A 16,800-nucleotide genomic window follows, 5' to 3' on the forward strand; every position below is an offset into this window, starting at 1 on the left:
GGGCCCGGGTGTCCAGAATGGGCGCAGGAAGACCAGGCTGGAAGCCAGGGTTGCGGAGAGCCGGCCGGAGGTCTGCCCCGCCCCCGCATGCCCCAGCCCCCTGCAAGCCCCCGACAGGCCTCCGCTCCGACCCCGCAGCGGTCAGGGGCTCGGCGGCCTGGGCGCCAGTCCGCCACACCTGAACGTCCCATGGCCGCGCCCCCACCTTCCTGCGCCTGCACAAGTTACCTTGGGCCCGGGGGCCCTTCGTCCCGCCCCCAGCTCCCATTGGCAGAGGCCTCCCTTTGTTAGCAGGGCGAGCCGCTGCCATAGGCCGGCAGGGCCGCCGGTCGCCCGGCCGCGGCCCCGCCCCGCCCCGCCCCGCCCCGCCCCGCCCGGCGCCTCCAGGAGCGCGCCTGCAGTCCCGCTCCCATATGCTGCGGCCGCGCGGCGCCCAGGGCAGCGGCGGCGGCGCCGACCCGGAGCGGCACGACCCGGCGCCGGGGGCGGGCCGCGTCCATGGGCCTGCGGCGGGCGCTCGGCGGCCGTGCGGGCGGGCGGCGGGGACCTCGCGCTCTGTGAGGCCCACGCCCGGGGCCGCCACTCAAGGGGAGGCGCCCGCGTTCCGGCGCCCGCGAGGCCCGACCGCCGCGCGGCACGGTGAGAGGCGGCCGGCCGCGGGGCATGCGGCGGCGCCCGCGCTGAGCGGCCCGCCCGCCGCCGTGGATGCTGCCGCCGCGCCGCCCGTCGTCCGCCGCGCGGCGCGCCCGGCCTGGCGAGGTCTCGGGGCCGGCGCCGCCGCCGCGCGACCATGTCGGCGGCCAAGGAGAACCCGTGCAGGAAGTTCCAGGCCAACATCTTCAACAAGAGCAAGTGTCAGAACTGCTTCAAGCCGCGCGAGTCCCATCTGCTCAACGACAAGGACCTGACGCAGGTGAGCGGGCCGCGCGGGCCTCGCGGGCGCGGGTGCGCCGGCCGGCGGGGGCTGTGCGGGGTCCGGGGCGCGGCGCGGCGGGGAGCGCGCGGGCGGCGCGGGACAAAGGGAGGCGCTCCGTTTTCCGCGGGGCGCCTCCTCCCGCTCCCCGCGGCCCGGCCGCCGCGTGAGTCGTGCCGGGGGTGCCGTGACTCCAACGTGCCTGCTTCTCCGCGGAGGGGACACAGGGCTCGGGAGGGGCCCGCCGCTGTCAGGACCCCGGCGTCTGTCTTGGGGCCGGGCTCGGACTCGTCCGCCCGGGGCGGCTGAGGCCGGAGGACTGTGCGGTGGCCCGTGGGCGCCCCTCTGGTCTGGCGCAGCCGCCCTCTTCCCCGTCGTGGTCGCCGTCGGCGGCCGGAGAGCGGGGCAGGGTCCCGAAGGCTGGCACGAGCGTCCGGCCTTCGAACTTCGGCTGGGGGGCCCGCTGTCGGCGGGGGGCTGGGGCTCCTCCCCGCCGGGCGTGGAGTGGGGACACGGGGTCGGAGGGCCGGGCCCCTTGCCTGGCCCGCGCTGTCGGGAGAGGGCTGGGTCCCGTCCCGGAGCTCCCGGGTCGGCGTCAGAGCCGCCGCCTCCAACGACGCCGAGTCCTGGGCCCGTCCCTGGAGTGGCTTCGGAGAGGAGGGCTTTGTGTGGGTGACAGCGGCCTGGGAAGTTGGGCTGCGGTCCCCGGTGGCCCTTGGGGCCCTCAGCGGTCGCCTGCGCTCCCGGCGCCCAGGGTTCTCCGGAGCACGGGCAGGGCTTTCGGACGTGCGGGGTCCTTGCCTCCCTGACCCAGACTCGTCTCCGTCTCTTCAGGAGGCGTCTGTGGCCCCTCCTCGCCGTCCTGCCCAGCCTCCATCCTCTAAGAGCTTTCCCTCCCCTCCCCGAACGAGAGCAGGGGAGCTCCTTTCGCATTCCAGCCCGGTGTGACCCAGGTGTCGCCGTCCCTTTGCAGAAGAACCCCCGAGATGGAAAACATTGCTCTGAAGTGCCGCGCCTGGCTGTTTTTCATGGTGCTTAAGCGCTCCCAGGGTTTGACTTGTTTACATGGCAGAGCGGAGTCGGGTGGCAGGGCAGGGGTTGTGGCCTGGGATGTGGTGTCTTCCTCTGAGGTCAGGTTCCCAGCAGCCAGCGAAAGACCCCTTTTATCTAAAACCAAAAGCTTAACCAAACACTCAAGGCTGCAAAGTCATAGATTGTCAGGGCAGAAGGGCCAGGTCAGCTTGGGAAAGGGTGGAACTCAGTTTCCTGGTGAGTGTTCTGGGGTGGGGGATGGGCTTTAAGGGAGGTTCTCTCTTCTTGACTGGACGCCTTTTTCTGGGAAGCAGTTTATGTGCTGATGAGGGTCCTGGACCAGGAGTCAGGAGACTTTGCTTCTAATCTTGCTGTCACTTTCAGCTGCACGACCTTGAACAAGTCCCTTTGTATAGTTTCATTTCCTTTTCTATGAATTGGGACTAGGGATCCCTGGCTTACCACCCTCACCAGGCTGTCGTGGAAAGCAAGGAATGGTCTTATTCAACTTTTTTCTCTTACTACTTAAAAGATAGAAATTGCCTACCGAATAGGGAACTTGGGTTTAGGAAGTTTCTGGGCTTGGCAAGGGCTGTTCTGAGAGAGATTCATGGTTACTCCAAGCGACTGCCAAAATTGGTAAATTGGGTATTTACACCTCATCGGGCCTGTTTTCTGATTCTTAAGCTTAGATAAACTAGAGTGAAATCTGCATATTGGAGTTGAATCTGTTAAAAATTAAAAAAAAGTCTGTTGATTATTAATTGGATTCAAGAGAGGTTGTCAGAAATTTGAAGTACTTTACTCCTTTCGTTGTATTCGCAGTTTAATTGTGGATTTTGACGCAGACCCGAGTCTTGCAGGGCACAGCTGGAACGGTAATTTCTGAAATAATGAGTGGGGTTGTTTGTGCTGGGAGAGATCAGGCCGGCCTTCTACCTCCTGGGATCTTTCAGGAAGAAACTGCTCTTGAAAAGAGGAGGAGGGAGACCCCAGGGCTGTTGCCAATAACCTTAGCTGCTGCTCTCTGCATCCGGCCCTACCCCAGCCTCTTACTCTCATCCTCCTGGCTCCATCAGAAAACCTCAGCCAGTCGGTTCCCATCAGTCTGCCCCCTGGTTCCTGCTGCCCCTCCCCGCCCAGAGCTCGTTAGACCGTCAAGGCTGGAAGATAGACCAGTGATCATTGAGGCCACCACCCTCTAAGGCGCTATCTTTCAAGAGTTTCAAAATGTGGTAATTTAGGAAGACTGTGTAAGAAAGATTGGAGGGGGAGAAACTAGAGCTGGTATTTTAATATTCTAATGTCAGGTATTAAGGATCTGACTTTAGATGATAGCGATGAAAATAAATGGGAGGGGATGGAGTTAAAAAATAATCACAAATGAAGAATTATCAGATCTTGGAAACTGAAAGCATGCGGGTGATAAAGGAAAAGTCAAACATGACTTGAGATTTCAATTAATCTCAATTCCCTAGATTCTTCTTATCTTTTACCCTAGTAATTCATCCGGCTGTATTTTTATTTACTAAGTAGCATTTTGTACTTTAGATTTTTTTAGTGGATTAATATTATCGTCTGCTTTCTCTGGAGAAATACTTTTCTCTTGTCTTTGAACTCCTAGAAGTAATTTAGGGTATTAAAATTGTTGTAGACTTCACAAGGTTGTTAGCTATCATACTCTTAATTAAAAAAAAATTGTTGTAGAGACTATTAGCTGGATTTTTCCAGCGACTACTGAAAGAGCTTTAAGAAAACAGGCACAAACTATGAAGCGGAGGCAGGTAATTACTTTCTGTTGAAATCCCCAACAGTTGGGATTAGGCTTCTTTTGTGCCAAAACAATGGCAGTGTTTTCCAAGGTTTGTCCTAACCCTCTCAGTAGTGCCTGATTTGCTTGTCTTTTTTTTTTTTTAATATTTACCCCATTGTAAAAACTGCTCTTGTTTCTTTGAATCTGTTTTCCTGCTGATGAACTAGATTGCTTTTAAAAATGTTTTATACGTTATCTTCAAAAATCATATTGCATCCAGGCAAGCTGATGAAGAATTGCAGATCCTGGCAAACTCCTGGCGATACTCCAGTGCATTTACCAACAGGATATTTTTTGGTATGGTGGATTTTGATGAAGGTTCTGATGTATTTCAGATGGTAAGATCTTTGGTTTATTCTATTAAGTAGGAATAGGTAAACTGGATAAAGTGGAATACATCTTTTCCCATGGCCACAAGAAGTTAAATAGGACTTGTTTTATGTAAAATCTAGAATAGTTAGTGAAATAGAAACTAAACTTGAGCTAACCATGAAATGTAATGGTCAGCGCTAACCTTTTAGAATATGGAAATTGGGTAGTAATCAAGTAATTTTATATATGTTTTTTATTGTGGTAAAATAGACATAAAAATTACCATTTTAGCTATTTGTGTTTTTTTTTAAAGATTGGCACCTAGGCTAACAACTGTTGCCAATCTTTCTTTTTTTTGTTAAGGATTGGCACCTGGGCTAACTGTTGGCAATTTTTTTTCTTTTTCTTTTCTGCCTTATTTCCCAAACCCACCCTAGTACATAGTTGTATATCTTAGTTGCAGGTCCTTCTAGTTGTGGGATGTGGGACGTGGCCTGACGAGCGGTGCCATGTCCACACCCAGAATCCGAACCCTGGGCCACCGCAGCGGAGCGCGCGATCTTAACTACTCGGCCACGCAGCCGGCCCCATTTAGCCATTTTGAAGTGTACAGTTTATCAAGTAACTTTGTAAATCACAGCATAAATCCCGCCATTATGCCACCATTATGTAATATTGAAGTTCTTAGTATAGCTAGGCACCTGTCTTTACCCCCTTGCTTCTTGTCTTAGTGGAAAAGCTCCTTGATCTTGTCCAAAGCTTAAGCCTTTTTCTGTGCCCTGGATCCCGTACCCACCCTCTCTGTCAATCATGACCTCTCTCACTTGTATTTTTTTTAATTAAGACTATTTTTTTTAGAGCATTTTACAGGTTCACAGCAGAATTGAGGGGTAGATAGATTTCCCATATACTCCCTGCCCTTACACATGGAGAGCCTCCCGTTTTAGCAGCATCCCCAACCAGGGTGCTACATTTGTTACAGTTGATGAACCTACATTGACTCATGATAATCACCCAAGGTACATAGTTTACATTACAGTTCACTCTTGGTCATATACATTCTACTGGTTTGGGCAAATGTATAATGACATGTATCTGTTAACACAGTATCACAAAGAGTATTTTTACTGCAGTGAAAATCCTCTGTACTCTACTAATTCATCCCTCCCCTCTAATCTTTGGTAATCACTGATCTTTTTACTGTCTCCAGTTTTGCCTTTTCCAGAATGCCATTTAGTGGGAATCATACAGTATGTAGACTTTTCAGATTGACTTATTTCACTTAGTAATACGCATTTAAAGTTCCTCCATGTCTTTTCAGGGCTTGATAGCTCATTTCTTTTAAATGCTGAATAATATTCCATTGTCTAGATGTACCAGAGTTTCTTTATCCATCCACATACTGAGGGACATCTTGGTTGCTTCCAAGTTTTGGCAATTATGAGTAAAGCTGCTGTAAACATCGGTGTGCAGGTTTTTGTGCAGATGTAAGTTTTCATCTCCTTTGAGTAAATATCAAGGGGCACGATTGCTGGATCATATGGTAAGCGTATGTTTAGATTTGTAAGAAACTGCCAAAATATCTTCCAGAGTTGCTGTATCATTTTGCACTCCCAGCAGCAAAGAATGAGAGTTCCTGTTGCTCCACATCCTCAGCATTGGCTGTTGTCAGTGTTCTGCTATTTGGCCATTCTAATAGGTGTTTAGTGGTATCTCGTTCTGATCTACATTTCCCTGATGAATTATGATGTGGAGCATCTTTTCAAATGCTTATTTGCGATCTGTATATCTTCTTTGGTGAGACGTCTGTTAGGGTCTTGTGCGGGGTGGGGTCTTTTGCTGAGGAAGATGAGCCCTGAGCTAACATCTGTGCCAATCTTCCTCAATTTTTGTTTTTTTAAGGAAGATTAGCTCTGAGCTAGCATCTGCCACCAATCCTCCCCCTTTTGCTGGGGAAGATTGGCCCTGAGCTAACATTCGTGCCTATCTTCCTCTGTATATGTGAGAAGCCTGCCACAGCGTGGCTTGATAAGCAGTGCATAGGTCCGCACCCAGGATCTGAACCAGTGAACCCTGGGCCACTGATGCAGAATGTGTGAACTTAACCGCTGTGCCACGGAGCTGGGCCCCAATATTCCTCTATTTTATATGTGGGTTACCGCCACAGCATGTCTGACGAGTGGTGTAAGTCTGTACCCGGGAACACGGGCCGCTGAAGCGAGGCACACTGAACTCAACCACTAGGCCACAGGGCCAGCCCCCGTTGGGTCGCTTTTTAAATCAGATTGTTCTCTTATTGTTGAGTTTTAAGAGTTCTTTTTATATTTTAGATAATAATCATTCATCAGAAATGTCTTTTGCAAATTTTTTCTCCCATCCTGTGGCTTGTCATCTTGCTCTCTTGACTTTGTCTTTCACAGAGCGGAAATTTGTAATTAAGTACAACTTATCAATTATGTCTGTCATGGGTTGTGTCTTTGGTGTTTTATCTAAAAAGTCATCACTGTACCCAAAGTCATCTGGGTTTTCTCCTATGTTATCTTCTAGGAGTTTTATATTTTTCCCTTTTTCATTTAGGTCTATGATCCATTTTGAGTTAATTTTTGAGAAAAGTGTAAGATCCATGTCTAGATTAGGTGTTTTTTGTTTGTTTCTTTACTCATGGATGTCCAGTTGTTTTGACACCATTTGTTGAGATGACTATCCTTTTTGCATTTAACTGCCTTTTCTTTTTTGTCAAATATCACTTGGCTGTATTTATGTGGGTCTATTTCTGGGCTCTCCATTCCTTTCCATTGATCTGTTCGTCTTTTCTTTGCCAATCCCACACTGTCTTGATTACTTGTAGCCCGAAGTTGGGTAGTGTCAGTCCTCCAACTTTGTTCTCCTTCAATGTTGTCTTTTTGCTGTCCTGGGTTTGCCTCTTCATATAAACTTTAGCATCAGTTTGTCAATACCCACAAAATTGCTTGCTCGGATTTTGATTGGGATAGCACTGAATCTATAGATGAAGTTAGGAAGAACTGGGATCTTGACAATATTGAGTCTTCTCCATGAACATGGAGTGTCTCTGCATTTCTTTAGTTCTTTGATTTCTTTCATCACAGTTTTGTAGTTTTCCACGTATACATCTTGTACATGTTTTCCCGAATTTATATCTAAGCATTTCATTTTTGAGGATGGTAATGTAAATGATGTGTTTTTAATTTCAAATTTCTCTTGTTCATTGCTGGTATATAAGAAAGCAGTTGACTTTTGTATATTAACCTTGTATCCTGCAACCTTGCGGTAATCCCTTGTTAGTTTCAGGAGTTATCTTAGTTTATTTTTTCAGATCTTCTAAATAGGTGATCATGTTATTTGTGAACAAAAACAGCTTTATTTCTTCCTTCCCAATCTATATGCTTTTTATTTCCTTTTCTTGTCTTATTGCATTAACTAGAAATTCCAGTACGATGTTGAAAAGCAGTAATGAGAGGGGACATCCCCATACCTCATCTTAGTGGGATAGCTTTGAGTTTCTCATCATTGAGTATGATGTTAGCTGTAGGATTTTTGTAGATATTCTTTATCAAGTTGAGCAAGTTCCTGTCTACTCCTTGTTTACTGAGAGTTTTTATCATGAATAGGTTTAGATTTTGTCAAATGCTTTTCCTGAACCTATTGAAATGATCATGTGGGGTTTTTTTTAGCCTATTGATGTGATGGATAACATTAATTAACTTTTGAGTGTTGAACCAGCCTTGCATACTTGTGATAAATCCTAGCTGGTCATGGTGTATAATTCTTTTTATGTGTTGTTGATTTCATGTGCTGATTTTTTTTTTCTTAGGATTGGCAGGTGAGCTAACATCTGTTGCCAATCTGTTTTTTTTTCTTCTCCCCAAAGCCCCCCAGTACATAGTTGTACATTGTAGTTGTAGGTCCTTCTGGTTGTGCTATATGGGACACTGCCCCAGCATGGCTTGATGAACGGTGCCATGTCTGTGCCCAGGATCCGAACCAGTGAAACCCTGGCCCAGTGAAGCGGTGTGCAGGAACTCAACCACTCGTCCATGGGGCCAGCCCTTAATTTTTTTTTTTATATGAGTACAGCACGTGAGATATTTATTATATAGACATACACAAGAGGGAGTATATTGCAACACTGTTTTATATTGGACTTTTTTTATTGAAGTTATGATAGTTTGCAACACCGTGAAATTTCAGTTGTACATTATTCTTTGTCAGTCACCATACATATGCACCCCTTTACCCTTTGTGCCCACCCCGCAGCCTCCTTCCCCCAGTAACCACTAAGCAGTTCTCTTTGTGCATGTGTTTGTTCGTCTTCCATATTTGAATGGGATCATACAGTGTTTATCTTTCTCTGCCTGGCTTACTTCACTTAACATAAAACCTTCAAGGTCCATCCATGTTGTTGCAAGTGGGATGATTTTGTCTTTTTTTTATGGCTGAGTAGTACTCCATTGTATATATATAACACATCTTCTTTATCCAGTCATCAGTTGATGGGCGCTTGAGTTGCTTCCACATCTTGGCTGTTGTGAATAATGCTGCAGTGAACATAGGGGTGCATAAGTTTCTTTGAATTGTCGATTTCATGTTCTTTGGATAAATACCCAGTAGTGGGATACTGTGTTATTTCTATTTTTAATGTTTTGAAAAATATTCATGCTGTTTTTCCATAGTTGCTGCACCAGTTTGTATTCCCACCAGCAGTGTATGAGGGTTCCCTTTTCTCCACACACTCTCCAACATTTGTTCTTTTTTGTCTTGGTGATTATAGCCATTCTGACAGGTGTAAGGTGATACTTAGTGTAGTTTTGATTTGCATTCTCCTGATGATTAGTGATGTTGAACATCTTTTCGTGTGCCTGTTGGCCATCTGCTTTGGAGAAATGTCTGTTCATATCCTCTGCCCATTTTTTTTATCAGGTTATTTTTTTGTTTTTGAATTATGTGAGTTCTTTATATATTTTGGAGATTAATCACTTGTTGGATATATGGTCAGCCAATATTTTCTCCCAGTTGGTGGGTTGTCTTTTCGTTTTCTTCCTGGTTTCCTTTGCATGCAGAAGCTCTTTAGTCTGATGAAACCCCATATGTTTGTTGTTGTTCTTTCTCTCTAACAACAGTGAATTTGATAGACCAATTTCCTTAAGGATTTCTAGATGGAGATACATGCTTTCGTAGATTATCCTTCGCTAATGTTGTCACTCATTAGTTTAGTCAAAACAGCCAAGATAGATGAGTCGATGAATGGCTGTTTTCAATGGTTATCTAGCTTCTGTCCCAGTCAGTAAACACTGTAAGTAATTTCTTTTTGCTGCTAAATAGTTGATTTGAAACAGTTACCCAGACATGATAAGTTCTATGAGACTGGGCAATAGTACATTTTCAAACATGGAGTAGAAACTTTGGACAGGATGTAAAGAGATCTGGCTTTTAAACAGATTTTAGTCCTTACTCTTTCTGTCTAGCTTTGTGACCATAGGGCAGTCGCCTGAACCCCTCTGTACCTATTTATTCTAATGTGAGTGCATTGTACTAAATCACCTCAGTGTCCCTTCCAGCACTACTGTTCTATGATGCAAAATATTAAAGATGGATTTACATTTTGAATAGAGATCATTCGTGATATTCAGGTTTGGTGTTAAATCAGCTGAAATGCAGGATGTTTTGTGGTCAGATTTCTGAAGAAGCTGTGAAATGCTTATGGGGGCCATTATAGCTGCTAATTGTATAATAATATGCATTGAAATATTTTTTAGAAAGGATACACTTGGAACCAATATGTTAATATCAGATGTTGATTTAAATGGGTTCTGCCGAATTATGAACAAGGATGAGATCAACAATGGTAACAGTATACTAATATTATAGAAAGTCAAAGCCCAAGGGACCTTCGATGCCATTTAATCAGCCCCTTCATTTTGACTGCTAAAGAAAACTGGCCCTAAAGAGATGAAGCAATTTACTGAAGGTTATTCCACGGAAATGCCTTCAGGTTTCCCATTTTGCTGCATATTCCCTATGGATTAGGTTCACTTGGAGATTCAAATTACTCCCTGGAGAAACGAAAACCCGCAGTTAATGGACCTTGACCGCAGTTAATCAGCCTTGGTTGCTTCCTGACATCTGAATTGTTGGGAGAAGGATCCTAATTAGAGACATTTGCCCGGAGGGGTGATGCAGGTTTTAGCAGTAAGGAGGAGTTTTGATTGACTCCTTTTAATACGTGAAAGTAGAATTTGGGTGGGGAGACAGCAGCAGTAGCCTAGAGATTACTCTTCAGAACTCTTTGTACTTCCTTTCACTCTCAACTTTCCCTGGGCGTAATTAGGGGAAAAAGTACTGATGACTGTCAATCATAAGATAAATACAAATCAAAATCACAGTGGCATACCACCTCACACCCATTAGGATGGCTACAATCAAAAGAACAAACTGAATGTTGGCAAGGATAGAGAGAAATTGGAACCCTCGTGCACTGCTGCGTAGTGGGAATATAAAATGGTGCAGCTGCTATGGAAAATAGTATGGCAATTCCTCAAAAAATTAAAAGTAGAATTACCATATGATCCAGCAATTCCTCTTCTGGGTACATATCCAAAAGAATTAGAAGCAGAATCTCAAAGAGATATTTGTACACCTACGTTCATAACAGCATTATTCACAATAGGCAAAAAGTAAAAGCAACCCAAGTGTTCATCGACAGGTGAATGGACAAAGAAAACGTGGTATATACATGTAAGGGAATATTACTCCGCTTTAGAATGAAGGAAATTCTGACACATACTATCACATGGATAAACCTTGAGGACGTTATGCTGAATGAAATAAGCCAGTCACAAAAGACGACTAATACTGTATGATTGCACTTATAGGAGGCGCCTACGGTAGTCATATTCATAGAGACAGACACAGTGGTGGTTGCCAGGGGCTGAAAGAAGCGAGAATAGGGAGTTATTTTTTAATGGATATAGAGTTTCAATTTTGCAAGATGAAAAGAATTCTGGAGGTTGCACAATAGTGTGATGAACTTAACGCTACTGAACTGTACATTTACAAATGGCAAAGATGGTCAATTTCTGTATATTGTACCACAGTTCAAAATTAAAACAGATGCTAATGCCTCGGCCCCGACTCCGTGTTGACGTATCCTCGCCGACACCACTTTGTATTTGGTCATTGTCCTGAAAATGTGAGTATAGCTGGATAGAGTAGGACTCGTGGTGAAAATGTTGAAGCATGATCTTCAGGCTCTTGTGGGTGACAATTTAGGGGCATTGAAATAAACCCTGCCTGCAGAATCAGTGATGACTAGTATATTTCTATTTTTTTTCTTTTCTTTGTGAGGAAGATTCACCCCGAGCTAACATCCCTGGCCAATTCCCCCCTTTTTTTTTCTTTGCATGAGGAAGATTAACCCCGAGCTGGTATCTGTGCTAATCTTCCCCTACTTTGTACGTGGAATGCCTACACAGCATGACTGACGAGTGGAATAGGTCTGCACCTGGGATCCGAACCCATGAACCCCCCAGGCAGCTGAAGCAGAGCACACAGAACTTTAACCTACTCAGCCGTGGGGCTGGCCCCTGATTAGTATATTCCAGTGAGTGCTTTGTATCCTTTTGTGTGTGTGGGAGGGGGAGGGGCAGGCAGCAAAGATTGGCCCTGAGCTAGTCTGTTGCAAATCTTCCTCTGTTTGCTTGAGGAAGATTGGCCCTGAGCTAACATCTGTTGCCAATCTTTCTCTTTTTGCTTGAGGAAGATTGTCACTGAGCTAAAATCTGTGCCAGTCTTCCTCTATTTCATGTGGGATGCTGCCATAGCGTGGCCTGATGAGCGGTGCTAGGTCCACGCCCAGGATCCAAACCTACGAACCCCAGGCTGCCAAAGCAAAGCATGCGAACTTAACCACTATGCCACCAGGCTGGTCCCCGAGAGTGCTTTGTAAATGATGACTTCCAGCTGGAAATAAAACTCTTAAGATGTGTTAGCTACCCAATATCCAGACTCAGAAATAATCCATTTGATCTGAACCTTCCAGTTTATAATGCTTGGCCATGGCTCTGTGGCCACCAGCTGCAGCTAGACAACTTTGGGTCTGAAGTTCTTTTTATGATCTTCATATAAAATAAGCGAAATGTTTTCTCCCCCTCCAAATACAGCTCAAACATTATAATTTCTGGGAAGCTTTCCTGACCTCTCAGTGTAGGTTATATACCCTTCCTCTCTTCTTTGGTGCATGCTGATCTGTATTATTTTATCGTATAACTGCCCTGTTTCTCTCCTAAACTGTAAGCTGCTTTGGAACAGGGGTATTGTCTTACTCGTCTTTGGCTCACTTTCTAAAATGCATACATGTAAGTAAGTACATGCCCAATAAATTTTCACTGATTGAAGAAAGAAAAAAGATGTTTACCCCTGAGTAGCGTGCTGTTTTGTGGTGGAAACAAACATGTAAACAAGTGCAATCCTATGTGCTAGTGGAAAAGTATGTGTTACAGCGTGGGTGCAGAGAAGGGTGTGATCGCTTGGGGGGATTGGGGTGGGGGGGAGAGGCTTATGTGACAGGAATTGAAATTTTAAAGGATGATTAGTTCACAAGGTAGATTTTTAAAGTCCTGAAACAGCAAAATATTCTTCTCAGTATAGTATTATTACAGTACTTTAAGAAAATCTTGTCAGTCATTTGTCTCCTGAGTCACACCCAAAGAGTTGCATGGTACTTGAAAATTTCTAAATGAACAAGAACGCACTACTTTAAAAACGTTCTTACCACTCTTACCCTCTTCCAGTTTTGAAATTCGTCCAAGGTGTCTTGTTTTAATTACCAATTTCCAAGTTCTTAGTAACTCTGAACATGTTTTCTTATGAGTTATCTGCAATTTCATTAGAACCAATTTGGGCCTCCATCTAATTCCAAAGGTCTCCCATGGAATCTTCTTAGAATTAAGGTAGAGAAACCTTAGGGAAACAGAGAGACTAGTAAGGAAGTTTGAGGAGAAAAGGGAAAAAAAGAGGCAGGTTTCCAGGACCAATTCAAGGACCCCTGAAAAGCCAACTACTTCTCTTCTTTTGTTGCTGGGTTTCTTCCTTTTTCCTCCCTTTTTTTCGTGAAGATCAAATTCATTCTCACAAAGCTGACCTCTCCTCACCTCTTTTTATCAAAATTTTCTTCCCTAATCATTCTATTTGGAAAAGCTCAAGCCAGAAGTACAAATACTCTCTAATCCTGATTCCTGGCCCTTTTTCTGGTAACAACATGTGAGGACAGCATGTGGATGTTTGTGACCATTTTATCTCACATTCGTGTAAAATACCAATGTTTTCCTAATATGCAAAATAAATACTAAAGTACCAGTATTGCCATTTTGTTATGGTATCATACATATTAAATTCAAGTCCCAAAAGCTTACCAGGAGAAAGGAAGATGAAATTCCCTGATAGTGACTAGCTAGATAGTTCTGTCAAATGTTAATTCAGATTAAGATAGTATTATGAATAAATGTAATAAAAGATGTGCAAGACATATACTGAAAACTACGGACCGTTGTTGAGAAAACTTAGAGAACACCTAAAATAAAGGATGTATCCTGTTCATAGATTTTAAAATTCAATATTATAAAGCTCTCAATTTTCATATCAATTCCAATAAAAATTCCAGCAGATTTTTGTGTTTGAAGATTGAAATGCTTATTTTAAAATTTATATGGCAATGTGAAGGGCCCAAAATAGCCAAGACAAAAAAATGGCAGAGTAAACAGCCCAGAGGGCCCATCCCTCCACAGAAACACTGAAAAAAGTGAGCAAAAACTGTCAGAATCAACTTTGTTGGAACTCTGGAAAATAGTCAAAGGTTTAAAGCAACTAAGTGAATGCTGAATGAAGAAAAAGGCAACTTCAGCGTGGTAGGAGAGCTCTGTGGTGTTTCAGCCTTGCCCCATCCCCTGACTTTGGTGTGGCAGAGTCTTGAAGACAGCAGTCTGTATTCCCAGCATGGGTAACTGGTCACAGAGAGAGCAGAGCAGACCTTCTTCCCAACAAATTGTGTTTGTTTCGACCTGTCTGTAGGTTCCATGAAGGAATGCTGTAAGGAGCTTGTGTTAGTTTCACCTAACTCAGAAATCTCTCAGGGTAGAAAAGCAGCTATGCATGGGGTGTTCCTCAAAAATAAGGAAAGACAAACGAACAAGCTACTGCTGCTTGGGGCACAACATTGCAGTTGTGGCAAACAGTGGATATGCCAGAAGTCTGGGAGGAAGAGCTGAGAAGAGATTTACTTTGGGAAGCAAAGGCTTGATATACCCAGAACAGGATGCATGCTCAGAAAAGATATGAGTTCTCTAAGCTTTCACCTCTGGCTGTCATTATGCTTCATAGGAGCAGGAAGTGAAGGCTAAGGCAGAGTAGTATACAGACTGGCTAAGTGCTGAAGGAGTGTACCAACACAAAGCAAGCTGCAAAGATCAAGAAAGTATTTTCTTTTTTTGCCTCCAGGTGTTAAAGGAAATCAGTCTCAAATCATTAGATGACCACTAAGCTAGTGAAACAGAAACTTCAGTGTTGAGACATGAAAAAGAATACAGTCTTTACAAAGACAGTTTAGAAAATGCACTAAGCAAAAACTACAACCTACAACATGCAGCAAGAACAAACCTTGGGAAAGGAGGAGAATTTGATTTTCAGAGTTAACACATTCTGATGTTGAAAATGTCGTTTTCAACAAAAATTATGAGGGACATAAGGAAATAAGAAAATACGGCCATTCACGGGGGAGAAAAAGAGAAACTATACCTCAGGAAGCCCAGACATTGGACTTACTAGAAAAAGACTTTACATCAGCTATTTAAAATATGTTCTGAGAGCTAAAGGGAACAATGGCCAAAGAACTAAAGGAAACTAGATGAATAATCTCACCAAACAGAGAATATCAATAAAGAGCTATACCATAACAATAACAACAACAAAATGATAATTATGTGAGGTAAAGAATGTATTAACTAACCTTATTGTGGTAACATTTCACAATATGTGTATATCAAATCATCATGTTGTACACCTTTAACTTACACAATGTTTTATGCCAATTATATCTTAATAAAGCTGGAAGAAATAAAACATTGTTCTTGGGGAAAAAACCAAAGAGATAGATATCATAAAAAAGAACTAAATAGAAATTGTTGAGCTGAAAGATACAGTAAGGGAAAAAAAATTACTCAAGGGCTTCCAAAACATATTCGAGCAAGTAGAAGAAAAATAGTGAACAGGAAGATAAGTTAATTACAATTATCCAGTTGGAAAACCTGAAAGAAAAAACAATGAAGAAAACAGAAACTGAGAGAACTGTGGGACACCATCAAGCACACCAGTACACACGTAATGAGAATCCCAGCAGGAGAGGAGAGAGCGAAAAGGCAGAAAGAACACATCATGAAAGAATGGCCGAAAACTTCCCAAATTTAGTGGAAGACATCAATCTAAATGTCTAAGAAGCTTGTCAAACTCCAAGTAAAATAAACACAAAGAGCTCCATACCAAGACAGACAGAGAATCTTGAAAGGACTGAGAGAGAAGTGATTTGTCATGTACAGAGATCCTTAGTAAGACTAAGAGCCGATTCCTCATTAGAAACCAAGAAGGTCAGAAAGCAGTGGGATGATGTATTTAAAGTGCTGAAAGAAAAAAAATGTCAACCAAGAATTCTAGATCTGGCATAACAATCCTTCAAAAATGAAGGAAAAGTTAAGACATTCTCAGATAAGCAAAAGCTGAGTTTGTTTTCAGTAGATCTTCCCAACAAGAAATGCCAAAGCAAGGCCTTCTTTTATGCTGAAATTAAAGTATACTAGGTGGTATCTCAGAGCCATAAGAAGAAATAAAGAACACTAGTAAATGTAACCACATAGGTAAATATAAAAGCCAGTATTATTGCATTTCCGGTTTGCGACTCCTCTTTATATTCCTATAAGATTTAAAAGGATATGCATGAAATAATTATAAATCTATGTTAATGAGCATACAATGTATAAAGATGTAAGTTTGATGATAATAAGATAAAAGGGAAAGGATGGAGTCATATAGGATCAAAGTTTTTATATCCTTTTGAAGTTAAGTTAGCATTAATTCACAGTAGATTGTTATGTTTAAGATGTTTATTGTAGTTCTAGGAAGCCCACTATGAAAATAATGTAAAAATACACAGAAAAGGAAGTGAGAAGAGAATCAAAATGATACACTCCAAAAAATCAATTAAACACAAAAGTGAGCAGTAATGGAGGAAATGAAGAACAAATTATATATGACGTAGAGAAAACAAATAGCAAAATAGAATAAATAAGTCCTTCATAATCACTAATTACTTAAATGTAAATGAGTTAAACTCTCCAATTAGAAGGCAGAGAATGGGGGCTGGCCCCGTGGCCAAGTGGTTAAGTTTGTGCACTCCACTTCCGCAGGCTCGGGTTTCACTGGTTCGAATCCTGGGCACGGACATGGCACTGCCCATTAGGCCATGCTGAGACAGCGTCCCACATGCCACAACTAGAAGGACCCACAACTAAAAATACACAACTATGTACCGGGGGGCTTTGGGAAGAAAAAGGAAAAATAAAATCTTTAAAGAGAAAAAAAAAGACATAGAATGGCAAAATGGATTTAAAAACCTCTAAAATACAACTGAGGGCTGTCTACAAGAGACTCCCTTTAGGTGCGAAGAAGC

General features: G+C 43.6%; 1 protein-coding gene across 1 annotated transcript in view; it reads left to right on the forward strand.

Moving 5' to 3' along the window:
- The first annotated feature begins 200 nt into the window (after positions 1–200).
- LOC139043326 (transcriptional regulatory protein AlgP-like) overlaps positions 201–16,800 on the forward strand; it is a 40,017-nt gene continuing 23,417 nt past the window's right edge. The window contains exon 1 of the mRNA XM_070503556.1: positions 201–913. Coding sequence (XP_070359657.1) covers positions 414–908 — 495 coding nt within the window. The 5' untranslated portion in view covers positions 201–413 and the 3' untranslated portion in view covers positions 909–913. The remainder of the gene's footprint in view (positions 914–16,800) is intronic.

The sequence above is a fragment of the Equus asinus genome, unplaced genomic scaffold, assembly GCF_041296235.1.
Source record: "Equus asinus isolate D_3611 breed Donkey unplaced genomic scaffold, EquAss-T2T_v2 contig_2, whole genome shotgun sequence".
NCBI classification, from domain to species: domain Eukaryota; kingdom Metazoa; phylum Chordata; class Mammalia; order Perissodactyla; family Equidae; genus Equus; species Equus asinus.